Here is a 23,525-nt window from a genome sequence, read left to right on the forward strand (position 1 = left end):
GGTCTATAATGATCAAACCTGACGCAGCGCTCACACAGGAGGACATTCAGCCTTTATTAAGGGGTTGTGAAAGGCAGCACAGGAAAAGCAGCAGTGCCAGACTGCCGGGTACAGCAGCTGTGCGCAGTCAGGTTGTGTCAGGAACCAGAACGTTGGAGATGCTGAGTTGTGTGGGGGCAAAAATCCAGCAGGTACGGGCCGAAAGGAAAGGAAAACGAAGGAAAATGGGGGGGAGAGGGCTGTACTTTGAGCCTGTTTTTCTCTCTTTCAGGCAGGAATAACTGTGTGTCAATGAGGGGCTGGTGCCCCCAATGGGAGCTGCCTGTGGTTGCTGTCAGCAGTGGAGGTGATGCTCCTTGTACGTAGCTGGGCCGTGTTATGTGGGTTATGGGCCCAGATTGGGTGGCTGGGTCGTGTTATGTGGGTTATGGGCCCAGATTGGGTGGCTGGGCCGTGTTATGTGGGTTATGGGCTCAGATTGGATGGCTGGGTTGTGTTATGTGGGTTATGGGCTCAGATTGAATGGCTGGGCCGTGTTATGTGGGTTATGGGCCCAGATTGGGTGGCTGGGCCGTGTTATGTGGGTTATGGGCTCAGATTGGGTGGCTGGGCCGTGTTATGTGGGTTATGGGCTCAGATTGGGTGGCTGGGCCGTGTTATGGGGGTTATGGGCCCAGGTTGGATGGCTGGGCCGTGTTATGGGGGTTATGGGCCCAGATTGGCGCCCACTTTGCCAGCCATTGCTTTGGCATTGGGATTTCCCATCTCTGCCAGCAATAAGAGGTGCTGCTGTCATCCAGGAGTGCACGCTGTGCCCATATTTGCCTCTCTTTGGTGCCTTCCCAGCTCTCTGAATGCTGCCAGTCCACAAAGCTGGGCTGGGGAGGAAGAAGCAGATGGGTTCCATCCCCTCCATTAAGGACAGCCCGGCTCTGCTCACCCTGCTGCCTTCCCAAGGAGGGATGGAGGAGGTGAGGCGATGCTGCAGCCCATCAGCTGAGCGTGGGTATCCTTAGCATTGCCCATTGGGCTTAAAATAAAGCAAAACCAAACACCTGACACCGTACAGAACCAACAGAACCGGACCCTGGCATGCCTGGTAATGGAGGGGGGGGGGGATTGGGGAAGAAGGAGGGTGTCAGATGAGGTCGAAGTCAAAGGAGCTGATGCTTGCAATGGGTGCCCTCCAGAAGTTGAAGCTGCTGAAGGGCAGCAGGCTGTCATCCTCGGCACAGCTGGACTCTTGGGCTGCCTCGGGTAGTTTGGGTGTATAAAGGGACCCCCCCTGGGTCAAACCCAGCCCTTCCAGCTCAGCCAATTCCAGCCTTGGGATGGGCATCCTCCAGTAGATGAAGGAGTCGTACTGAGTGCTGATGGTGTCCAACATGGTGGGGCTGTGGGGGGAGAGGAGGAAGGGGGGGGGGGGGGCTGTCAGTGGGTGAACCCCAGCCTGAACTGAAGCTGATGGAGGGGGCAGCCCCCCCTCCCTACACATAGGGATTCCCAATGGCCCCATAGCTGGGGATGGAGGGAGGGGGAAGGAGAAAAAGGGGATTGAGGTGGGGAGGAGGAAAAGAGGGGATGGATGGATGGAGGGGGAAGGAATAATGGGGATCCATGGGGGGGGGGGAGGACAGGAGCCCGGTCCCATATGAGCCCCTCCCCAACAAAAGGCTCTCACCCCATTTGATTCCCTGTGTACATCTTCCCCCCCACTGTGTTCTGCTCCCCCCCCACGCCCCCATTTCACGCCCTGAATCCAATAGAGATGACCCAGGTACCCCTCTGAGCCCGGCCCTATATCAGAGATGGGGGGGGGGGGGGGCTATATTTAAGCTCCCCCACGGCTTGGGAGGGCTACAAAAGGCTGCCGTGTGAGCACAGCGCTTTAAATAGCCGCCTCCTTTGGGAAGGGGGGGGGGACACATGAAGGGACACAGCCCGGAGCGATGGCGATAATAAAATAACCGGCACCAAAGCACTAAACCCCCCCCCCCGCCCCAAAACCCGACCCCAAACCGTAACGAGCATCACTGGGACAAGGTGACCAAAGCACAGAGCACCCCCCACCCCCCCACCCATCAGGGCTGTTACCTGCGCTGGGCTCTTTTGGGGGGGGGGGGCTTCGGGTCGCCGAACCTCTTTGTGTCTCCGCAACCTCCGCGCTGCGGCGTCGCTTTTGTCTGTTGGCGCAGCCGGGTCTGCAATGCAGCCCCTCGCAGCGCCCGCCGTGGGGGTGGGAGGAGTGGGGGGGGGATGGGGAGGGGGGGGCGTGGGCAGATGAGTCAGCAGCCCCCACCCGTGTGGGGCGGACAGATGATGGAGGCGGCCCACCTGCCATAGCGCACAGTGCCCTTATGGGGGGGGGGGGGGGGTGGATGAGGCTGCGGGATGCCCGTGGGTAACAGTGGGGAGGGGGTCGTGGCCCTCAAAAGGCTTCTCAGGTCGGGGGTGCGGCTGATGCGTTTCTGCTTTGCTTCATTTCAGTTTTGGTCCAGAAAAGAGACACTGAGGCATTAAGGAGCTGAGCGGCCCGGCAGGGCGGGGGGATGCTTCCAGCCTGAGCAAACCCCCCCCTGCCTCAGTGAGACCCCCCAGCTCTGCTGGGCACCCCAAGCCTCGCACAGCCCCCCCCCCCACTCCTTACCGACCCCCCCCCAAACCCCCAACTCGGTTCTGCTGAGCTGTGCTGGGTGACCCCCAGCTTTGCTGAGCCCCCCAAATCCCGCTGGGATCCCTCCATCCTTAACAACCCCCCTTCGGGTCCCCCCAGCTCTGCTCAGCCCCCCCAGCCCTCCCTGCACCCCAAACCCCCTCAGCAGCCCCACCCCTCACCCACAGGGACCCCCCGGACCCCCTTCAGCCTCGCTGTGTGCCCCCAGTCCTTAGCAGCCCCCCAGGACCCCCATTTTCCCCTGCTGACCCCCCAGCTCTGCCGGCCCAATGACTCCTTCCACCCCCATCAGCCCCCCCCCCTTCTGATCCCCAGGACCATCCACCTTTTGTCCCGTGGGATCCCCCAACCCTTTGCAGCCCCCCCAGCCCTATCAGTGCCCCCCCAGCGGGGACCCTCAGCTTTGCTCTGCCCCCCCAAATCCTGCCAGACCCCCCCAGCACCCCATCCCTGCCCTGCCGAGCCCCCCACCTTTACCGGCCCCAAATCCTCCCTCCCATCCCCCATCTGTACCCCCAAACCCCCTCAGTCCCCCCCCTCCCTTCACCCCAACCTCCCCCTTCCCCCCTCCTTGTCCCTCCATCCCCCACGACCCCACAACCCCCCCCACGTTCCGTGTCCCCCCCCCCCCCTTCCCCCCCTCCCGGCCTGCAATGCTCGCTCTGTCCGGGGTTGGAGCTGCGTTCCGCTCTGTGCCGCTCCGGGCCGCGCCGCGCCGGGTGGAGGCGGAGGAGGCGGAGGAGCAGCGCGGCGTCCCGGAGCTGCGGAACCACGGCGGAGCGAAGCGAGGTGGGCGGCGGACGGAGGGACGGGGGGCGCCGCGGAGGGACCGGGAGGGGGGAGCGGGGCGGAGGGAGCGGGGCTGAGGCCTACAGGGGTTGGGGGGGGATGAGGAAGGCCTGGAGGAAGAGGGCCCGACAAACACCTCGTAAAGACCCCCCCCCTAATGAGAGCGGGGCGGGTGTGGGGTGTGGGGTGGGACCCCCACGGGGGGTGTTGGGAGAAGCGCTGTAGGCCACTCCGTAGCCGCCCCCCCCCCCCGCTGCCATCTACACTGGGCCCTATAGGGCCGCCCCACGGCGAGCGGGCCTCGCTGGGCCGGGCACGGAGGATCGCTGCTTTATCGCGGGGGTCCTCAACCCCCCTAAACCCCAGCGCTGCCCCTTCGACGTTGTGGGGGGCACCACCTCGTCCGCCCCCCGGTTGGAGTTTGGGGGGAGGGGATCCCTCGGTGCTGGGGGTCGGCGGTGCTGCCCACGTTACGCTTCATGGTCCTGCCCCCCCCCCCCCCCCCCCCGGCTTTAACGCGACCCCTGTGAGGTGCGGGGACCCCCCCGGGCAGCGCCTTGTTGGATTATAGGGAGGGGACACCCCAAAGCCGGAGAGTGGGAGCGGTCCCCGTGTCACCCCCATAACCTGCGGGTCCTCGGCCCCCATCCGGGGTGTCCCCCCCCCATCAGAGCCCCCTGCCCTCTCTGAGCGTGGGGGGGGTTGAAGGGTCGGGCCTTTTATTGAAGTTTTGGGGTTCTGGAGCCCGTGGGAGTGCCCCGATCCGTCCGTCCCCCCCCTCCCCCCCCCCCCGGTGACGCAGAGCGGCTGAGCGGTGCTTTCCCAACCGGGAAGTCATTTTGTGAGTGCCGGCCTGGGTCTGCCCGAAGGCATTTCCCCCCCCCCCCCAACACCCCCCCAGTGACATCGGTGCCATTTCCCCTCACAGACCCCAAAGCTTTGCACACGGGGGCTGAGGCCGGGTGCAGCTCATTGCACAGTTGGGCCCAGGAGACCTCGAGATCTGTGAGCTCACCTTCAGAGCCCCCCCACCCACCCACAACCAGGGAAGGGAAGGCCCGAAGGTTTGGCTTTTGGGGTCCGTGTTTGGGGAGGGGGCTCCTGGTGGGCGCTGCCCCCCCCCCCAAGGGCAAGAAGTGTTGGTTGTGCTCTGCTGGACTTCAGACCGAGCTGCTGCCGGGCTGTCCTGCAGAGCAGAGCTGTGCCCCCCCCCAGCCATGAGCCCCTCCATTTCACCCCCCCCCCCCATAACTCCGGGGCTGTTTGTTGCACTCTCCTGTTTGTTTCTTCCCCCGCCCCATTCGCTCTCTGAGCCGAAGCGGAAGAGCTCAACCTCCGGTCCCTGTTAGAAAGGCAGCTGTATTTATAGCTCCTTGCTAAAGGGGGGGGGGGGGGGGGGCTGCAATTCACTGCTGTGTGTGCCCCCATTCCACGGCAGCATCCTCCCCTTGTCTTTCACTGGGGGCAGAGGGGACACCCCGCAGCTGTCCCTGTGTGCCCATGGGTGTCTGCTCAGCGTGTTGAGGATCAGATTGGGGCTGTTAGAACATCAGCTGCCCCCACCCCTTCCCAAGCACCGTGCCTCAGTTTCCCCACTCCATACCTCCTCTGGGGAGCAGAGCTGAATCCACACCCCTCAGCCTGACCCCCCCTGTGCTGCGGTGCTACTTGGGGATGAATCCTTCTTGTTGTCCCCATCCAGGTGCCTTCCCTGCTGACCAGGTGCCTCCCCCAACCCGTCCCCATGGAGTGAGAGCACACGGGGGTCTCTGCAGCGCCGCAGCCCCCACCCCGCCGGGAGCAAAGCTGGAAGGCACCGCAAATATGAGCGACTTCTGGCACAAGCTGGGCTGCTGCGTCGTGGAGAAACCACAGCCTGTGAGTAGCCTGTGGAGATGGGGTGGGGGTGGGGAGGTGGTCCTGGGTGCAGGGAAGGGCTGACAGCCTTCATCTCCATGCAGAAGAAGAGGAGGAGACGAATCGACCGCTCCATGATCGGTGAGCCCATGAACTTCGTGCACCTGACTCACATCGGCTCCGGAGATATGGCTGCAGGAGAAGGGCTGCCCATGGTACGGCCACCCCCTGTGAGCGAGGGTGGGTGGTGGGGCTCAGCATGAGGGTGCTGTGATCTCAGCCCTGCACTGTGGCTCTTTAAAGGGGGCTGGGGGCCCTCGGGGGTGGCGTGACGGGGGTTTTCTGCTCAGCGCTGGGTTGGTGACTATTCTTTGTGGTGGTGAAACGTTTCTCCCCTCCCTGCAGACGGGTGCTGTGCAGGAGATGAGGTCCAAAGGCGGACGGGAGCGGCAGTGGAGCAGCTCCCGTGTGTTGTAGCATGTGAGTATGCAGCCATTGCAGGAGCTGGGCAGCCCTGAGCGCCCACTGCCACCACTTTAAGCACGCTGCTAATTAACGCATCTAACGAGCCGGGCTGTTTTGTAACCTCTCATCTCTCCAACTTTGCAGATTTTTGGCTCTTCCAGCCCAAACTTGAACTGCCTGATCCCCACACCGGAGGAAAAGCCAACCTCGAGCGCTTGATTCCCGTGGTAACTTATGCAGGCGGAGCTTCACGGCCGGCTCTGGGTCATCCCCCACAGATCCTCCCCCCTTCCCCGGGGCACCGGGCCGGCCAGGAGGGAGCCTTCCCTCCCTATGGGGGAAGCAGAGCAGCCCAGCCCACAGCGGGAGACACCGTGCACAGCCACCATGTGCCAAATCCCTTCTTCCTTCCCCCACACCCCAGCTGGCACCGCTGTCTCCCACGGGTCCCTCTGGGCGCTGCCCCCCACGCCTCAGTTTCCCTTGGGCCAGCAGCGGGGCGGGTTGTGCTGCAGGGGCTGAGCTGGGGAGGCATCACAGAGCCTCAGAGCCCCAGCATTGGGTGTCCTGCAGCTCCAACGCTGCCAGCAAGCCTGCGTTTCCTCCAGCCTTCAGCCGGCATTGCCGCCAGCCAACCTCCGCCTTCCTTCTTTTTTAGGATATTTTTTTTTTGGGGGGGGGTTATTTTGTGTTTTGTTTCTTTTTTTAAAGCTCTAAAATCCTCCCATTTGGTCTCTCCTGTTACCGCCGGGCTTTTAACCGGTACCGGCTTCTCCCCCAAGAAGGAGGGACTCTCAGGTTCCGAATTCAGGCGCACGTGTACATAGTTTAAATAGCGCCGGGGCTGAACAGGAACCAGCAGATGCCGGAGCCAAGCGGGGCAGCAGAGCTTCCCTTCCCTCCCCTGTGCTCCCAGTGATGCTGGGCTGCTCAGCCCCAACGCTGCACCCGGTGAGTGCAGATGGTTGAGTCACTTTTTAATCCCCCCTTTGGAAAAAAACAAAACCCAACACAACCCCACCTTTGAAATAAAATCTTGTGCTAGGCCTGCGGGCTGCCCGGGCTGCTCACTGCTGGGCTGAGGTGGGGGTTCAGCTCTATGGGGCTGTGCTGGGTGTCCAGGCAGGGTGTGGGGCAGCACTGGGGATTCATAAGGAAAAACCCAACAGCCAGCAGTGAGGGGGAAGAGGTCAATTTAATCCTGAATTGGTGGCTAACAGTCTCCAGCCAGCTGTGTGAACCTGGCACTTCAGCCCCCCAACCCAATAGCCAGGAGGGGAAGAGTTCCTTAACTCCCCCCTCAGTGCCTTCATTAACTGCGTGCTGCCCCGCTCCCCGCAGGCCCCACAGCACCAACCCCAGTGGGAAGGGGGGGGGGGGGCAGTTGGCAGTGAGGAGGGGGCTGCAGCAGCCAGCCAGGCTCAGGTAGAGGAAGCTGCAGCTCCGTGCTGGGGATGTGACCCCCACAGCGCCCTGAGCACCACCAGGGACCCCTCACTTATCAGAGTCAGGGGGGTGCTGCTCTGCAGCCATGCGGCTGACCCTCTCCAGCACAGCCTGGGGGCAGACGGGGGGCACAGCTTGTGCCAGCGGGCTCTCTTCCACCAGGCTGTTCATCGGGGTGGGTGGAGGGGCCACCTCCTCCTCCGGCCCTGCTGCAGTGCCCGGCCCTCCCCCCAGAGCAGCCCTGAGGATGGGCAGCACCTTCTTCCTGGAGGCCAACGTGTTGCCCTGCATGTAGGCACTGATGCAAGGCCAGGGGCTGGGCAGGGCCTGCAGCTGCAGTGTTGGGGTTGTGGCCTCCTCCAGTGCACGGCACACCTGGAGGGGATGGAGGGTGGCGTCTGCGGTGCAGCTCTGACACCCCCAGCCCTAAAGTGGGGGGGGACAAAGCACCCTGCTCTGTACACCCTTGTGCTGGCTCACCATGCTCCGCAGGGCCTCGTTCTGGCTGTACACTGCCAGCTGCCGTTTGGGCTCATAGCATTCATTAAAGGAAACCGTCATGGCCACCAGCACGGAGTAACCACGAGCTTGGCAGAACGTTTCCAGGTCCTGCAGCAAACCGGGACGGCGCAGGAAGAGCTGGAGGAGGAGGAGGAGGAGGAGGACAGGCCTTGGAGTCACACATCGCACCGTGCTGGGTCTCAGCCTCCCCTTGCTGAGCCTCACCTCTATATCCATGTAGATGCCGCTGATGGCGAGGACTTGTTCATCACCAGAGACTGTTTTGAGGTCCTTCCGCAGCATCTGCTCCGTTGTCAGCCCTGGGAAGGCAGAGGGGCTGAATGTGAGCACTACGACCACGTCGCAGCGCCCCGCACGGCACCGCCGAGCCCGCAGAGCCAGACCTGAGACGTCGAACTTGGCTGCCTGCAGCGCTTTGTAGATGCTGTCGTGGGGCGGCAGCTCCGGGAAGCGCGACTCGAGCAGGGAGACGCAGAGCACATCGCGAGGGGTCACTTTGCCAGCAGCAGGGCTCAGGTTCACGCTGTCCAGCAAGATGGTGCCTGCAGGGAGCAGGGCTGTCGGCACACGGGAGCAGAGCTCCACACCAGGAGGAGCAGAGCCCAAGCGGCAGCCTCACCGTGCAGCAGCGCAGCCGTGGTCCGGTCCAACACGCCTGGAGGCCCCTGTGCGATCCGTTCCGTCACCAGCGTGGCACAGGAACCCACCAGCTCCACCGTGAGCTGGCAGCTGGGTGCCCACTCCCGTTCCAGAGGCCGGTGATCCAGCACGTCCACCACGGCCTCCTCCAGGGCTGAGTCGACGCTGGCGGGTGAGATGGGGACGGTGAGAGCCCTGGCACAGCCCCGGCACGGCCCTGCCATGCACCACCGTCAGCAGAGCCCCCTCTGCTCATCTCCTGCCTTAAAAACACCCCAAGAAGGGCAAAGGTTTTACCCATCCTGGGCTGAAATCGCTCACAGCAGGGGAGAAGGAAAGCGACACATCGCAGCCACGTCCCATCGCGGTGCTCACCTGGGCAGGACGTGGTGATCCACCAGAGTCAGAGAGAGCAGCCCAGCTTTGTGCAGCCCAACCAGGTCGATCTCATCGCGGAAGATGAGCGACGAGTCGGGGATGTTGTGCTCCCGCAGCAGGAACGTCGTCTCGGTGCGCAGGGCAAAGTCGGCGCGTGGGATGTTGAGCAGCGGGATGACGGCGGCTTTGGGTGGCACAGAGGTCTGTGTAGGGGGGGGATCAGCACCCAGTGAGGCGTCTCCTGACCCCCCTGGTCACCCAGCAGCACGCAGGCAGCCTCACCTTTGCTAGGAAATAAGCCAGGGCCAAGGCGGACACGGTGGAGTCCAGGTCACAGGCCTCGTTGCCCATCACCACGTGCACCTCCCGATGATGCTGGATGTGTTCCTGCCAAAGAGTGAGACGTCAGCCCCATCGGGACACACCTGCCCCCTCAAAAAGGCCCCCCCAAAGGACACAGCTCTGTGCACACGGAGCCATTTGTGGCCTCAGCACCCCCAGGAGCAGCTCCCAGCGATGGGCAAACCAAGCGAAGAACCCAAACAGGGCTGTTCTGTGGCTCACGTTAACAGCACACGTGTGAGAAAGCCAAGCAGGTCACACAGCACTGCAGCAGGGGGAATTGGGATCCCCCCCCCACCACGCAGGGATGCGGCACCCACGGGAGACGGAGGAGCTGCTGTGGATTCTTATTAGCTTAACCTCAGAACAAAGTGATTTGCAAAGTGAAAGGCGGACGGGACTTTTGATACTGACACTGTCAGCGTGGGGCCAAAGTGCCCCTTTCAGCCCAGGCAGCAGCAGGGAGCCCCACTGTCACCCCACAGATCCCAGATCCCTCCCTTTGGCACTCGATGCTCTGCGGGCTTTTCTCCGGTGACAAACACTTCACAGCATAACCCAGATTTTCTTATTTATTCCACTGAAGAAGTAAACAGCCGTGGGCCGAGCCCAGATCCTGTGCCATGCACTGCAGGTTCCCCCCCACCAATAGTCCCAAAGGAGAGGACATGGGGGGGGTCCCAGCCACCTATGGGCTGGGGGAATGCCACAGTGTGGCTGCAGGTGTGCAGGGCACAGTGCTGTCACCTCCAGCCCCTGGGGTGGCTGGGGGGAACACGGGCTCACCTGGAAAGGTAATGGGGGTTCTTACCCCCCCCGAGCCCCCCGGTCCGTGTGCTGCTCATCTCCCTGCACCCCCTTCCTCCCCCCCCACACCGAAGGCTGTGCGATGTTCCCACCCCCGTCCCCTCTTTCCCCACTCCCCGTATCCCCTTCTACCTACTATCCCGTATCCCCCCCGTCTCCCAACCCCGCAGCCCCCCGCTCCGCTCCCGGCCGTACCTGCAGGGCCGCCCTCCGCCCCTCCAAGAACCGCTCCATGACGGCGGCGACCACCGCCCGGCCCAGACGCAGACCCCCACCCCGCGCCACGCTCCGGGACGGCCCTGAAGGCGGAGCGTCGGCTCCGCGCAGGCTGCCGGGAGAGGCGGGGCGGCTCCGGGGCGGGGGGGACACACGGAGCTCCTCCGGCCCGGTCCGGGGTCGCTTAGGCCCAGGCCCGAGGTGTAGGCCGCAGGCGTAGGCCCGGCCCGCAGGCGTAGGCCGCGCCCGTAGGCCGCAGGCGCTGCTCGTAGGCCGCAGGTGTAGGCCCGACCCGTAGGCCGCAGGCCGCTCCCTGCCGGCCTTCCCCCGCCTTAAGGTGAACCGGCGGCTGTGGGAAGGCGGTTCGTGGCCTGGCTCCGCCATGCGGTTGTTTATTTGCCTCTTTCTCCTCCCCCCGCCCTTCCTTCTCCGCCCTAAGTCCGCCCTCCCGGCGTAGGCCTGACGGCGTGTGGGCCGCGCCTCCGCGCTGAGGGGAAGGAGGGGGAAAAAGGGGGAAAAAGGCCGAATAACAGACGGCGGCGGTGAGGTGAGGGGTGAAGGGGGACCGGGGGGGGGTTGGCAAAGTGGGCAGTGTCTGTTTGCCGGGTGGGGGCCGGGCAGGTGCCGGGATTTAACGTGGCAAATGTAAAATATCGGTGGAGCGACGCGGTTAATGAACAGCGGGATAATTAGAGCCGGTGGGATGGTTCGTGTTGGAGGGGAGATGAGGGGGGGTCGTTCGGGCCTGGCTTAACTCCGAACTCAGTGAAGGTATCACCCCACGCACCTCCAAACCCCCATCCCTAAAAGGGAACCTATTCGGGACCCTCTGCTGAAGATCTGGATGCAGATTGCGCTGGGAAAGGTGAGTGCCGTGCTTCCAACCTGCAGCCAGCTCCTCTGGGAGGCGCTGTGAGGCTCCTCGCCTCCTTTTATCCACGCTGGGAGGACCCTTCCTCCCTCCAGCCTGTGTCCGTGGTGGGCAGGAAGAGCTCGTGGCGTGGAGCAGAGCTGCTGGTTGTGCCCCTTCCCCACTCTGGGGGAGCAGCTGGTAAATGTCGGGTGCTGCTCTGTGCAGGAAATCCTAAAGGATTTAGAAATGCTGAAGGATTTCCTGCTTTGTAAAGCTGGCCTAACCAGTGGGTCCGGTCTGGGGCTTCCTGCTGGCACCTGTTTTTTTGCCTTCCCCCTGCAGAGCTGCTTTGGAAGCATTGGAACCAGGGCTGGGTGAGGCAGCGTGCAGCAATGCAGGCTTTCAGACCTGTTTGTCCTGCTGCTGCCATGGGGTGCTGCCTTGAGCTTCCTGCAGCTCATTCTATTATATATACTATATATACGCAGCCAGGTCTACCTTGTGGGGTCACTGTAGGGTGGTTTCTGGGCATTGCATTTCCCAGCAGGGATGTATTCTTCTGCAGTACATGTTTATTCTGTCCTCACCTCCCCGCTGTGCACTGCAGGACGCTCTGATGGTGTTTGTGTGCGGGAAGGTGTGCAGCAGCAGCACAGGGACGACTTGATGGCCTCCATCCAGCAGAGCACTTCAGCACATGCTTCGCTTTGGGCACTGTGCTCCTCTGAGACCACTCTGCTGCTGTTTGGGGTGTGTTTAAGTGCTTCCCTGGATCCAGGCCTGAATTCCTCTTTGGGACGAGCGCATTCACAGGGCTGGTTGGCTGCTTCCTACCTCTGAAACACCACAGCAGAACGCTGGGCTGCAGTTCCCATCCCAGCACTGGGGAGTGCAGCTCCGAGCATTAAACCTGTGCAGCTCCGAGCATTAAACCTGTGCAGCTCCGAGCATTAAACCTGTGCAGCTCCGAGCATTAAACCTGTGCAGCTCCGAGCATTAAACCTGTGCAGCTCCGAGCATTAAACCTGTGCAGCTCCGAGCTTTAAACCTGTGCAGCTCTGCGCTTTCAAACCTGTGCAGCTCCGAGCTTTAAACCTGTGCAGCTCCGAGCTTTCGACCTGTGCAGCTGTGAGCATTAAACCTGTGCAGCTGTGAGCTTTCAAACCTGTGCAGCTCTGAGCATTAAACCTGTGCAGCTGTGAGCTTTAACCTGTGCAGCTGTGAGCATTAAACCTGTGCAGATCTGCGCTTTCAAACCTGTGCAGCTGTGAGCTTTCGACCTGTGCAGCTGTGAGCTTTCGACCTGTGCAGCTCCGAGCATTAAACCTGTGCAGCTCCGAGCTTTAACCTGTGCAGCTCCGAGCTTCAACCTGTGCAGCTCTGAGCTTCAACCTGTGCAGCTCTGAGCTTTCGACCTGTGCAGCTCTGAGCTTCAACCTGTGCAGCTGTGAGCATTAAACCTGTGCAGCTCCGAGCTTTAACCTGTGCAGCTGTGAGCTTTCAAACCTGTGCAGCTGTGAGCTTTCAACCTGTGCAGCTGTGAGCTTTCAACCTGTGCAGCTCTGTGCTTTCAACCTGTGCAGCTGTGAGCTTTCAACCTGTGCAGCTGTGAGCTTTCAACCTGTGCAGCTCTGAGCTTCCAACCTGTGCAGCTCTGAGCTCTCAGCTTGCTTTTGAGCACTGTGAAGCTGCACTCCTTGGGCTCAGGTCCCCCTCCTTTGTAAGGGGGGGGTGGCAAAAGGGACGGTCTTGTTATAAAGCTGCCAGGTCTCAATGTGTTTATTGCCATAACACCCAAAGAAGGGCAGGATCTGGCCGCACTGCTTCAGTCCAAACACAACCAAGCCACCCTCTCCCCTCCGAACTGTTTCCAGGGCTGCAGCTGGTTGGATTTAAAGCTGCTGGGACCCTCTGAACCTGCAGAGCCCTTCAGCCCAAGGATGGGTTTGTGGGGACGGCCCCTCTGTGGTGTGTGGGGGGGGAAGGGCTGCTGTCAGGGCTGTGTGGTGCCAGGAGGGTGAGCTGGGGACGAGCTGACGTGGGAGGATGACTCAGAGCCACGCTGAGGGAAGGGCTGTGGGCTGCAGCCATCCTGCTGTCCGCTCAGCCCGTTTTGGAAGTGAATTGTGTTGAGCTTTGGAAGTGAATTGTGTTGAGCGTCTCCAGCTGCGACTGCAGGGAGGTGGAGAGGAGCTGCTGCTCAGCATCCCCTCGGGAAGGAATTCCTTTTGGCAGCAGAACTCCTGGCTGTCATGAGCTCCCAGCCCAGACTTTGGGCTTCTGTGGGGTTTGGAGGATTCTGCCTCATCTTTGGATGTGTTTTGACGTTGGGATCCCCAATGGCAGCGGGTGGGGGGAGGCACAGAGCAGTGCAGACCTCCCCAAAACTCCCCCTGCTTCTTTCCTTGGATGTTTCCCATTCAGCCCCACCTGGAGTGGGAGCAGATGTGCACAGACACAGCACTGAGGGGGTCCCTGACCCCACTGCTCTGCACCCCATAGAGCACGCTGCAGGGATGCTCAGCCTTCCCTCTTCATTTGCTTTCTCTGTGCTCCAGCAGCGCAGCCTGCACCTTCCCTGCACGGGGCAGGCAACGCCTGTTTGCTCTGCATTTATCCACTGCAGCCCTTCCTGTGCCCCTCCAAGTTGGAAACAACAGCAGTGCCAAAGAGCCCAACTCAGAGCTGGGTGAGGGAGGGGGAAGGAGGAGGATTAAGGTGTAATGGGATCTATTGGTGACTCAGCCGAGGTGTGAGCCTTGCAGAGCCCTTCCAGCCCTGTGGGGAGAGGCAGCAGTGGGGAAAATGGGGACGGATGGGGGGAAAATGGGGACGGATGGGGGGAAAATGGGGACGGATGGGAGTGGGGGGCAGCCAGAGCTCTGAGTGGAGCCCCACTGAGCCCCAGTGCAGCTTGGAGCTCTGAGGCTGGGTAATGCTGCACCTGAATGGAGCCGTGCTGTTGTTGATGCTGTTTAGTCCAACTTGTTTCCTTTTTGTTCTGTGCAGGGCAGGCCGTGGGAGGAGCAGCAGCATGGGCAGAGCTGCAGGTGGACAGATCCGAACTGCACGGCAGAGCAGCTCTGTGCTGTTTGTGTAAGTCCAGGCTTTGGCCGCGGTGATCATCCGACGAGGACAGCAGCGGATAAACGCCTTCAAGGACACCTTTGTCCAACTGGCCATCAATTTGTGGCTCTGGGGCTGGACTGGCAGCAGAATAAGGGCACGAGTGGAACGTTTACAGCCCTCGGCTCAGCTCTGGGGGCTCTCACACCGCTCACTCCTTGCTGGTGGGGAGCACAAAGAGCAGCCCCAGCTGTGCCAGCAGCTGGAGTGTGGATGATGCACACACACAGCTGGGAGAACACTGCCCGGCATCCACAGTGAGCAGCGGAGCAGGAGGTGACTGTGGGGTGCACAGTGCCCAGCAGTGCCCTCCGAGCATCCCTTGGAGGGACCTTTTATCTGCTGTGCGGGTTGGCATCTCAGCTCGGTGCTCCTTTGGATCCAGTTGTTTGGAAGCGACGGGCAGTGGCTGCTGAAGGAGTTGGGTTTCCTACATGTGTTTGTTGGTGGAGAATCTGAACTTGGCACCTTAAGGTTGTGCGCTGCGTTGAGGAGCCTCGGGACCACGCGGCGCTGCTGACGGATGCTCTGAGCTGCCAGGATGGAGCTGCAGTCTGAGCTGGGGGCGACGCTCAGCAGCACGGGGGGCGATTCCCAATGCCCAGAGAGCAGCCCCGAGCCCTGCCAGCTGCCACGGGACACGGCGGGGCCTGAAGGAGGGGGGGACGTTCCATCTGCCGGCGGGCAGAGCCCGGTGCTGCAGCCAGCAGTGGAAAAGGAGCTGCCCCATCCCAGCGCCACAGAGGAGCCTGCTGAGAAGCAGGAGAGCAGAAGCCCAGGTGCCCAGGAGGAGCTGCCCACCCCCAGTGAGAGCAATGCATCCAATGCATCCCCGGGGGGGGCTCCACAGCCGGTACCTGAGCCCCAAAGCAGCCAGTCCCCAACCCGTGAACCTGAGCCTGATTTCTACTGCGTGAAGTGGATCACGTGGAAGGGAGAGCGGACACCCATCATCACCCAGAGCGAGAACGGGCCCTGCCCGCTGCTGGCCATCATGAACATCCTCTTCTTGCAGTGGAAGGTGAGCAGCAGGGGAGGACATGGCGGGGGGGAACATCAATCCCATTTGATCCACGGAACCCCAATAGGAACATCCAGGGGGGCAGCTGGGGGCTGTGAGATAACACAGCGAGAAGGAAAAGGAGAGCGAAGGCATCTCAGCCTGCTGCCTCATTGGCTTGGGCTGTGCTGCCCAGTTGGGGAGCTTAACAGTGCTGGGGGGCTCTGATGACCGTCCCCCCCCCCATCCTCATCCAATGTGCCTCCAGGTGAAGCTGCCCCCACAGAAGGAGGTGGTGACGTCGGATGAGCTGATGGCACATCTGGGTGAGTGGGGGGAGCAATGCTGGCACTGCAGGCTGCTGGGCTGGCTGCGAGGCTGCGGTTCCCATCTGACACCCATTGGTCCATCCATGGGGTCTGTTCCCCCCATCCGTGGGGTCTGTCCCCCTCCACGCTCCCTTGCACAGCCTCTGAGGGATATTCCCTCTGGGTGCAGATGAGGAGGGGGATGTGGGGCCCAGACCCTTTTTTGGTGGGGGGGGGGGGGTAGGAACAGACAGGGGAGGGACTCCCAGTGTGGGGCTGAGCTGTGCTGGGCTCCATGCCCCACTGGGAGCCCCAGAGTGACCATTGTGCACTGCATCCAAAGGGGACTGCATCCTGTCCATCAAACCCCAGGAGAAGTCAGAAGGGCTGCAGCTGAACTTCCAGCAGGTGAGTAGTGAGGTCCGATGGGGGGTCACAATGGTGGGCAGTGGGCTCCTCCTGAGCACAACCTGGTGCTGCTTTGCCCCCCACCATAGAACGTCAATGACACCATGATGGTGCTGCCCAAGCTCTCGACGGGTCTGGATGTGAACGTTCGCTTTACGGGCGTCTCTGACTTTGAGTACACCCCGGAGTGCATCGTCTTCGACCTCCTCAACGTCCCCCTGTACCACGGATGGCTGGTGGACCCACAGGTGGGTGCTGGGGGAGGGAGGGGGGGGGGGGCTCTATTAGGGGGTCCTGGACCCATAGGTGGGTGCTGGGGGAGTGGGGGGGGGGGCCTCTATTTGGGGGTACTGGACCCACAGGTGGGTGCTGGGGGAGGGGGGGGCTCTATTTGGGGGTCCTGGACCCACAGGTGGGTGCTGGGGGGGGGGGCTCCATTTAGGGGTCCTGGACTCACAGGTGGGTGCTGGTGGAGGGAGGGGGGGGCTCTGTTTGGGGGTCCTGGACCCACAGGTGGGTGCTGGGGGGGGGGGGCTCTATTTGGGGGTCCTGAACCCATAGGTGGGTGCTGGGGGGGGGGGCTCCATTTAGGGGTCCTGGACCCACAGGTGGGTGCTGGGGGAGGGAGGGGGGGGCTCTATTTGGGGGTCCTGGACCCACAGGTGGGTGCTGGGGGAGGGGGGGGCTCCATTTAGGGGTCCTGGACCCATAGGTGGGTGCTGGGGGAGTGGGGGGGCTCTATTTGGGGGTCCTGGACCCATAGGTGGGTGCTGGGGGAGGGGGGCTCCATTTAGGGGTCCTGGACCCACAGGTGGGTGCTGGGGGAGTGGGCGGGGGGGTCTATTTGGGGGTCCTGGACCCATAGGTGGGTGCTGGGGGGGGGGGGGCTCCATTTAGGGGTCCTGGACCCATAGGTGGGTGCTGGGGGGGGGGGCTCAATTTGAGGGTCCTGAGGGATGTTGGGCTGAGCTCCTTGTGTTGGTGCAGGATGACAGGACGTGGCGGCTGCTCCCTCGGTGTGAATTCTCCCATCCTTATGATTTCCTATGCATCCCTATTGCAGAGCCCCGAGGTGGTGCGAGCTGTGGGTAAACTGAGCTACAACCAGCTGGTGGAAAAGATCATCACCTGCAAACACTCCGGTGACCCCAACCTGGTGACCGAAGGTGGGTGCCATGCTGGGGGGCTCAGGGCCATGCTGGGGGGGGGCTCAGGGCCATGCTGGGGGGGCTCAGGGCCATGCTGGGGGGGCTCAGGGTCATGCTGGGGGGCTCAGGGCCATGCTGGGGGGGCTCAGGGCCATGCTGGGGGGGCTCAGGGCTATGCTGGGGGGCTCAGGGCCATGCTGGGGGGGCTCAGAGTCATGCTGGGGGGCTCAGTGCTATGCTGAGGGGCTCAGGGCCATGCTGGGGGGGCTCAGAGTCATGCTGGGGGGGGCTCAGAGCCATGCTGGGGGGTCTCAGGGCTATGCTGGGGGTCTCAGGGCTATGCTGGGGGGTCTCAGGGCCATGCTGGGGGGGCTCAGGGCTATGCTGGGGGGGGCTCAGAGCCATGCTGGGGGGTCTCAGGGCTATGCTGGGGGGGCTCAGGGCCATGCTGGGGGGGCTCAGGGCCATGCTGGGGGGGCTCAGGGCCATGCTGGGGGAGCTCAGGGCTATGCTGGGGGGCTCAGGGCCATCCCAGCCCCACTCTCACATCCATCCCCCCCCCCCTTTAAACCCCCAGGGCTGATTGCTGAGCAGTTCTTGGAATCCACGGCCTCCCAGCTGACTTACCACGGGCTGTGTGAGCTGACGGCAGCTGTGAAGGAGGAGGAGCTGAGCGTCTTCTTCCGCAACAACCACTTCAGCACTATGATAAAGCACAAGGTACGACCGGGACCCGGGGCTGATCCACGGCATGGGCACAGCTGGACACAGCTGGACACAGCTGGACACAGCTGGAGGGGCACTGGGGAGTATAGAGCTGAAAGAGGAGAGGGTGGGGGGAATTCCTTGTTCCAAGGGCTGGAGGGCAGCGTGGGTGCCCCTATGGATGGGGCTGGGGGCAGTATGGGTGCCCCTATGGATGGGGCTGGGGGGCAGTATGGGTGCCCCTATGGATGGGGCTGGGGGGCAGTATGGGTGCCCCTATGGATGGGGCTGGGGGCAGTATGAGTGCCCCTATGGATGGGGCTGGGGGGCAGTATGGGTGCCCCTATGGATGGGGCTGGGGGGCAGTATGGGTGCCCCTATGGATGGGGCTGGGGGGCAGTATGGGTGCCCCTATGGATGGGGCTGGGGGGCAGTTTGGGTGCCCCTATGGATGGGGCTGGGGCAGCCAGACGTGCTGGGGGGCAGCCAGCTTGCAGAAGAGGAGGGGGCTGTGATTTCCCCCCCCCCCCAACACACACACAGTTCTGAGTCTCTCCCCCCCCATTCCCTGTCCCCAGGGCCACCTTTACTTGCTGGTGACGGACCAGGGCTTCCTGCAGGAGGAATGTGTGGTGTGGGAGAGCCTTCACAACGTGGATGGTGACAGCTGCTTCTGCGACACCCAGTTCCACCTCAGCCACGTGCTGGGCAAAGAAGCTGCTGCTCCAGAGCAGAGTCAGCTGGACCAGGTGAGGGGCTGAGCTGCGCTGCCACCAGGGGACGGGAGACCCCCAGCACTGTGCCCACCCCTCTCTGTGCTTCCCTCCGTGCCCAGGACTACATGATGGCGCTGTCCCTGCAGCAGCAGCAGGGTCAGGGTCCCTCAGCACTCAGTGACCTGGAGCTGGCACGGCAGCTGCAGCAGGAGGAGTATCAGCAACAGCAACAGCAGCAGCGCCCACCCCCGGCTCCCCAACAGGTATCGGGGTCCCTTCCTTGTGCCCCTCTGCTCCATCCTCTCCCCACCTCCATCCCCACTGTCTGTCTATAGGGCCGAGCACAGCAGGGCGGCCGCCCGACACCGGAGAGGAGACAGAGGCACAAACAGAACTTGGACTGCACCCTCCTGTAGCCCCCACCCCCCACCCCCCAACCAGGACCCCCCCCCCCCCAACCCACAGGGACCCTCTGCAGATCTTGGGGACGATGTGGGGGTTGGGGGGGCCCTCATTGCACAGTGCTGGGACCGTCCCTGTTTTTCAAGTGGCCTTAATATGGGGGTGAGGAACCCGTGGGAGCAGGGTATCCCCCCCCCCTTGCCCTGCTATGGACCCTCAGGGATGGTGGGGCCGCATGGGGGGGGGAGATGTGTGCCCCCTCCCACAGCATTGCCTTAGCCAATAAAGGACTTTGCCCATTGCAGTCAGTGCTGTTGGGTGATGTGGGGTCGGTTATAGGGGTTGGATGGAGGATGGGGTTGGCGATGAGGGCTGTGTTGGGGTCGGGGGGGGCACAAGAGTGGCTGTAGGGGGGGGGTAGGGACACTGTAGGGAGTGGGGGTGGCATGGGGGGATGCAGGGGTGGCTAAAGGGGCTGTATAGGGGAGAGTGGGGGGCTCGGGGGGGGCAGGGGAAAGAGTGGGGTGTCTATAGGGATGTATAGAGGGGGTGGGGGGCTGAGGGGGGGCATACAGGTGGCTATAGGGACGTGGGGGTCATGGGGAGGGTATAGGAGCTCCCTGTATCTATGGGTGGGTGGGACGTGGGGGTCATGGGGGGGGTATAGGAGCTGCATGGGGTGGGCGGCCCATGGGGTGCCTATAGCGGCTGTGCTGGGGGGGGGGTCTCGTGGGGAAGGCAGGGGTTGTGACCCCACCGACCACGTGTGCCCCCCCCCCCCAACCCTGCGCCCTTATCCCGTTAAGCCCGCCCACTCCCATCACGCCCCGCCCCCTCCCGGCATCGCCCGGAGGTGCGCTGGTGGTGACCACGCCCACTCGCTATAAAGCCACGCCCACTCCCTTATTAAGCCACGCCTACTCCCTTACTAAGCCACGCCCACTCCCTTATTAAGCCACGCCCCACCTTCCCGCCCCAGGCCCGCCCGGCGGCGTTGGCGGTGACGTCACTGCCGCCCTCTGCGGGGCGCGGGGGGGGGCGGCGGCGGCGGCGGCGCTGAGGGCGGCGGAGTGAGTTGGGACCGGGGGGGGGGGGGGGGGGTCGATAAAGGGGAGGGGGGGAGCGACACGACATCGCCTTCCGGCCGCCATTTTTGCAGCCCCCCCCTCCCCAAAGGGCTGTGAGCTCCCGTAGGCCGCGGTAGGCCCCGGTGTGTGTGTGGGGGGGTGTTCGTCGTATAGGTTCGGTTTGGGTCCCGTTGTGCCCTATGGGGATCCCTTTGTGAGCCTATAGGGATCCCCATAGGAATGTGATATGGGGTTACGGCGGGTGTTGCTCCTATAGGGATCCCTATAGGGCCGGGCGCGGTTAATGATCACACGGAGCGCGGATCAAAGTCCCTCCGGGCCTATTGAGCCCCGCGGTGACCCCAAACCCGAGCAGCACTGGGGCCCTTTAAGGGCATTACGACCCTTTGCGGCCCATAAAGGGCCCGAACGGGCCCTTTATGGGCCGCAAAGGGTCGTAATGCCCGTAAAGGGCCGCCATTCCGGTCTCGGTTTCTCCTTTACGGCCCCTTTAATTCGGTTCCCATTCCAGGGGATGTTCCGGACTCTGTACAGTTATTTCTGGTGGAGCGGCTTTGGCTGCCGTCAAATCTTACCTGGGTTGATTTAGAAGATCGAGATGGACGAGTTTATGCTAAAGCTGCCGATCTTTACATCACCATCCCCATGGCTTTCCTCTTCCTCCTCGTACGGCACCTATTCGAGACGTGAGTCAACGGCCCCGCTCCGCCCCCCCACCCCAAACCCACCCCAAACCCATCCCCCCTATCCTAAACCTATGCCCCCATATCCCAAACCCATCCCAAAACCCACCACCCCATCCCAAACCCACCCCAAACCCATCCTAAACCCACCCCAAACCCATCCTAAACCCATAACCTCCCATCCCAAACCCACCTTCACCATCCCAAACCCATCCTAAACCCATCCCCCCCCTATCCCCTCGTATCCCAAACCCACCCTAAACACCCATCCCCCCTATCCTAAACCCATGCCCCACATATCCCAAACCCATCCCAAACCCACCACCCCATCCTAAGCCCACCTCCACCAACCCAAACCCATCCCAAACCCATCCCCCCCATCCTAAACCTATTCCCCATATCCCAAACCCATCCCCCCCCATTCTAAACCCACCCCCAAAACCCATCCCAAACCCATCCCCCCCCATCCCAAACCCATCCTAAACCCATCCCTCCCTATTCCAAACCCACCCTCACCAACCCAAACCCACCCCAAACCCACCCTAAACCCATCCCCTCCATCCCCTCATATCCCAAACCCATCCCCCCATCCTAAACCCATGCCCCCATATCCCAAACCCACCCCCCCCATCCCAAACCCAACACCCCCCCCATCCTAAACCCATCCTCCCCCATCCCCTCATATCCCAAACCCATCCCCCGTATCCCAAACCCACCCTAAACCCATCCCCCCTATCCTAAACCCATGCCCCCATATCCCAAACCCATCCCAAACCCACCACCCCATCCCAAGCCCACTCCTCCCAACCCAAACCCATCCCAAACCCATCCTCCCCATCCTAAACCTATTCCCCATATCCCAAACCCATCCCCCCATTCTAAACCCACCCCAAACCCATCCTAAACCCATCCCCTCCCTATTCCAAACCCACCCTCACCAACACCAAACCCATCCTAAACCCATCTCCTCATATCCCAAACCCATGCCCCCCCATTCTAAACCCATCCCAAATCTCCCCCCCTAACCCAAACCCATCCTAAACCCATCCCCCCCCATCCCAAGCCCACCCCCCCAGCCCAAACCCATCCTAAACCCATCTCTCCCTATTCCAAACCCACCCTCACCAACCCAAACTCATCCCAAAACCCACCCTAAACCCATGCCCCCCTATCCCCTCATATCCTAAACCCACCCCCTCCATCCCAAACCCATCCTAAACCCATGTCCCCATCCCAAACCCATCCCAGACCCACCACCCCATCCCAAGCCCACCGTAAACCCATCCCAAACCCATCCCCCCCCAGACCAAACCCATCCCCCCCCATCCCCTCATATCCCAAACCCATGCCCCCCCCCCTAACCCATCCCCCCCCATTCTAAACCCATCCCAAACCCACCCCCCCAACCCAAACCCATCCTAAACCCATAACCCCCCATCCCAAACCCACCCCAAGCCCACCGTAAACCCATCCCAAACCCCCCACCCCCCCACCCTAAACCCATCCCCCCCATCCCAAACCCACCCCCACCAACCCAAACCCATCCCAAACCCACCACCCCATCCCCAAGCCCACCCCCCCAACCCAAACCCATTCTAAACCCATAACCCCCCACCCCAAACCCATCCCCCCCATCTTAAACCCATCCCCCATTCTAAACTCACCTCCCCCATCCCAAGCCCACTCCCAAACCCTTACCCCCCACTCAAAACCCACCACCCCCCATCTCCAGCCCACCCCCCCATCCCAAACCCATCCCCCCCCCTTTAGGCTCAGCCCCATCCCCACGCTGGGTGCTGGCAGCCATAGTGGTGCATGTTTGTGCCCGTATCTCACTGGGGGGGGTCCCACATTAGGGGGGGGGGGTCTGTGCCCATCCACAGCACTATGGGGAGGGGGGGAGGGGGGGGGTTCTGTATGTCCCCATACAGCTGTTGCTTTGTGCCTCTGAGAGCTGCTGTTTGTTGGGTATATAAACAATGGGGGGGGGGCAGGGAACAAAACAGGCTTTGTTTGCAATGGGGGAACGAGGAGCTGCTCTGCATCACCACGCAGGGCTGGCACCCAACATGGGGTGATGGGCAGCCCCATAGAGCCCACCCCTGTTTAATGGGGGGGGGGGGGTGATGGCAGCCCTATAGAGCCCACCCTGCTCTATGGAGGGGGGGGGGGGGTGGATGGGCAGCCCTATAGAGCCCACCCTGTTTAATGGGGGGGGGGGTGATGGGCAGCCCTATAGAGCCCACCCTGTTTAATGGGGGGGGGGGTGATGGGCAGCCCCATAGAGCCCACCCTGCTCTATGGAGAGGGTGGGGGGGGGGGATCAGAGGGATATGGGGCCCTTTGGGGGGCTTCATCTTGGGGTCCTGAAAGCTGGGGGTCCATCTGTAGGTACGTGGCCACCCCTCTGGCCGGGCTGCTGGGTGTGAAGGAGCGTGTGAGGCTGAGAGCCGCCCCCAATGCTGTGCTGGAGAAGTTCTACGCCTCCACCTCCAGGCAGCCCAAACAGGTGAGGGGGGGGGACCTTAAAGGGGGGCTGAGAGGGGAACCCCCAAAGGGGGTGAGGGGGGGGAACCCAAAGGGGATTAGAGGGGGGGACCCCAAAAGGGGGTGAGAGGGAGAGCCCAAAGGGGACTGAGAGGGGGGGGACCCCAAAGGGGGGTGAGAGAGGGGGGGACCCCAAAAGGGCTGAGGGTGGGACACCAAAGGGGGATGATGGGGGGGATCCCAAAGGGAGCTGAGAGGGGGGACCCTAAAGGGGGTAAGAGGGGGACCCCAAAGGGGACTGAGAGGGGGGGACCCCAAAGGGGCTAAGAGGGGGGGACACCAAAGGGGGATGATGGGGGGGATCCCAAAGGGGGGTGAGGAGGGGGACCCCAAAAGGGGGGTAAGAGGGGAGATCCCAAAGGGGGACTGAGAGGGGAGACCCCAAGGGGGTGAGGGGGGGATCCCC

General features: G+C 62.4%; 5 protein-coding genes across 6 annotated transcripts in view; 3 read left to right on the forward strand and 2 right to left on the reverse strand.

The window, feature by feature from the left end:
* Positions 1-33: 33 nt before the first annotated feature.
* Positions 34-2,229, reverse strand: MLLT11 (MLLT11 transcription factor 7 cofactor). Its single transcript, XM_072358763.1, has 2 exons — positions 2,095-2,229; positions 34-1,394 (listed from the first exon to the last, which is right to left on the reverse strand). The coding sequence occupies exon 2, from the start codon at positions 1,385-1,387 to the stop codon at positions 1,139-1,141; it is 249 nt and encodes an 82-aa protein (XP_072214864.1). The 5' UTR covers positions 1,388-1,394; positions 2,095-2,229; the 3' UTR covers positions 34-1,138.
* A 1,076-nt stretch (positions 2,230-3,305) lies between these two features.
* Positions 3,306-6,831, forward strand: CDC42SE1 (CDC42 small effector 1). The gene is made up of 5 exons (XM_072358644.1): positions 3,306-3,463; positions 5,166-5,341; positions 5,425-5,535; positions 5,726-5,800; positions 5,930-6,831. Exons 1-4 carry the CDS (start codon positions 3,328-3,330, stop codon positions 5,795-5,797), a joined length of 495 nt encoding a protein of 164 aa, XP_072214745.1. The 5' UTR covers positions 3,306-3,327; the 3' UTR covers positions 5,798-5,800; positions 5,930-6,831.
* Positions 6,743-10,519, reverse strand: PRUNE1 (prune exopolyphosphatase 1). Its single transcript, XM_072358640.1, has 8 exons — positions 10,115-10,519; positions 9,053-9,157; positions 8,768-8,973; positions 8,373-8,557; positions 8,137-8,295; positions 7,958-8,052; positions 7,712-7,870; positions 6,743-7,606 (listed from the first exon to the last, which is right to left on the reverse strand). Exons 1-8 carry the CDS (start codon positions 10,517-10,519, stop codon positions 7,280-7,282), a joined length of 1,641 nt encoding a protein of 546 aa, XP_072214741.1. The 3' UTR covers positions 6,743-7,279.
* A 27-nt stretch (positions 10,520-10,546) lies between these two features.
* Positions 10,547-19,108, forward strand: MINDY1 (MINDY lysine 48 deubiquitinase 1). Of its 2 annotated transcripts, XM_072358643.1 has the most exons (11): positions 10,624-10,682; positions 10,946-11,000; positions 13,998-15,135; positions 15,383-15,440; positions 15,766-15,830; positions 15,920-16,078; positions 16,894-16,996; positions 17,556-17,698; positions 18,262-18,432; positions 18,519-18,662; positions 18,735-19,108. In XM_072358643.1, exons 3-11 carry the CDS (start codon positions 14,656-14,658, stop codon positions 18,813-18,815), a joined length of 1,404 nt encoding a protein of 467 aa, XP_072214744.1. In that variant the 5' UTR covers positions 10,624-10,682; positions 10,946-11,000; positions 13,998-14,655; the 3' UTR covers positions 18,816-19,108. The 2 variants fall into 2 exon arrangements, with proteins under 2 accessions (XP_072214742.1, XP_072214744.1); XM_072358641.1 differs by lacking the exon at positions 10,946-11,000 and having other exon boundaries at positions 10,547-10,682.
* Positions 19,109-20,403: 1,295 nt separating this feature from the next.
* CERS2 (ceramide synthase 2) overlaps positions 20,404-23,525 on the forward strand; it is a 7,955-nt gene continuing 4,833 nt past the window's right edge. Inside the window, 3 exon segments of the mRNA XM_072358673.1 lie at positions 20,404-20,434; positions 20,437-20,575; positions 22,964-23,081. Of these exon segments, the coding sequence (XP_072214774.1) occupies positions 20,404-20,434; positions 20,437-20,575; positions 22,964-23,081 (288 nt within the window).

The sequence above is a fragment of the Excalfactoria chinensis genome, chromosome 32, assembly GCF_039878825.1.
Source record: "Excalfactoria chinensis isolate bCotChi1 chromosome 32, bCotChi1.hap2, whole genome shotgun sequence".
Lineage (NCBI taxonomy): Eukaryota > Metazoa > Chordata > Aves > Galliformes > Phasianidae > Excalfactoria > Excalfactoria chinensis.

Coding starts and splice junctions, on each gene's coding strand:
- PRUNE1 (XM_072358640.1), bottom strand. CDS start 10,519: ATGGCGGAGCCAGGCCACGAACCGCCTTCCCACAGCCGCCGGTTCACC. Junction 8,558..8,767: donor GATCACCACGTCCTGCCCAG/GTGAGCACCGCG, acceptor CTCACCCGCCAG/CGTCGACTCAGCCCTGGAGG. Junction 8,296..8,372: donor CACGGCTGCGCTGCTGCACG/GTGAGGCTGCCG, acceptor TGCTCCCTGCAG/GCACCATCTTGCTGGACAGC.
- MINDY1 (XM_072358641.1), top strand. CDS start 14,656: ATGGAGCTGCAGTCTGAGCTGGGGGCGACGCTCAGCAGCACGGGGGGC. Junction 15,136..15,382: donor TCCTCTTCTTGCAGTGGAAG/GTGAGCAGCAGG, acceptor ATGTGCCTCCAG/GTGAAGCTGCCCCCACAGAA. Junction 15,441..15,765: donor TGAGCTGATGGCACATCTGG/GTGAGTGGGGGG, acceptor CTGCATCCAAAG/GGGACTGCATCCTGTCCATC.
- CDC42SE1 (XM_072358644.1), top strand. CDS start 3,328: ATGCTCGCTCTGTCCGGGGTTGGAGCTGCGTTCCGCTCTGTGCCGCTC. Junction 3,464..5,165: donor CCACGGCGGAGCGAAGCGAG/GTGGGCGGCGGA, acceptor GTCCCCATCCAG/GTGCCTTCCCTGCTGACCAG. Junction 5,536..5,725: donor CAGGAGAAGGGCTGCCCATG/GTACGGCCACCC, acceptor CCCTCCCTGCAG/ACGGGTGCTGTGCAGGAGAT.
- MLLT11 (XM_072358763.1), bottom strand. CDS start 1,387: ATGTTGGACACCATCAGCACTCAGTACGACTCCTTCATCTACTGGAGG.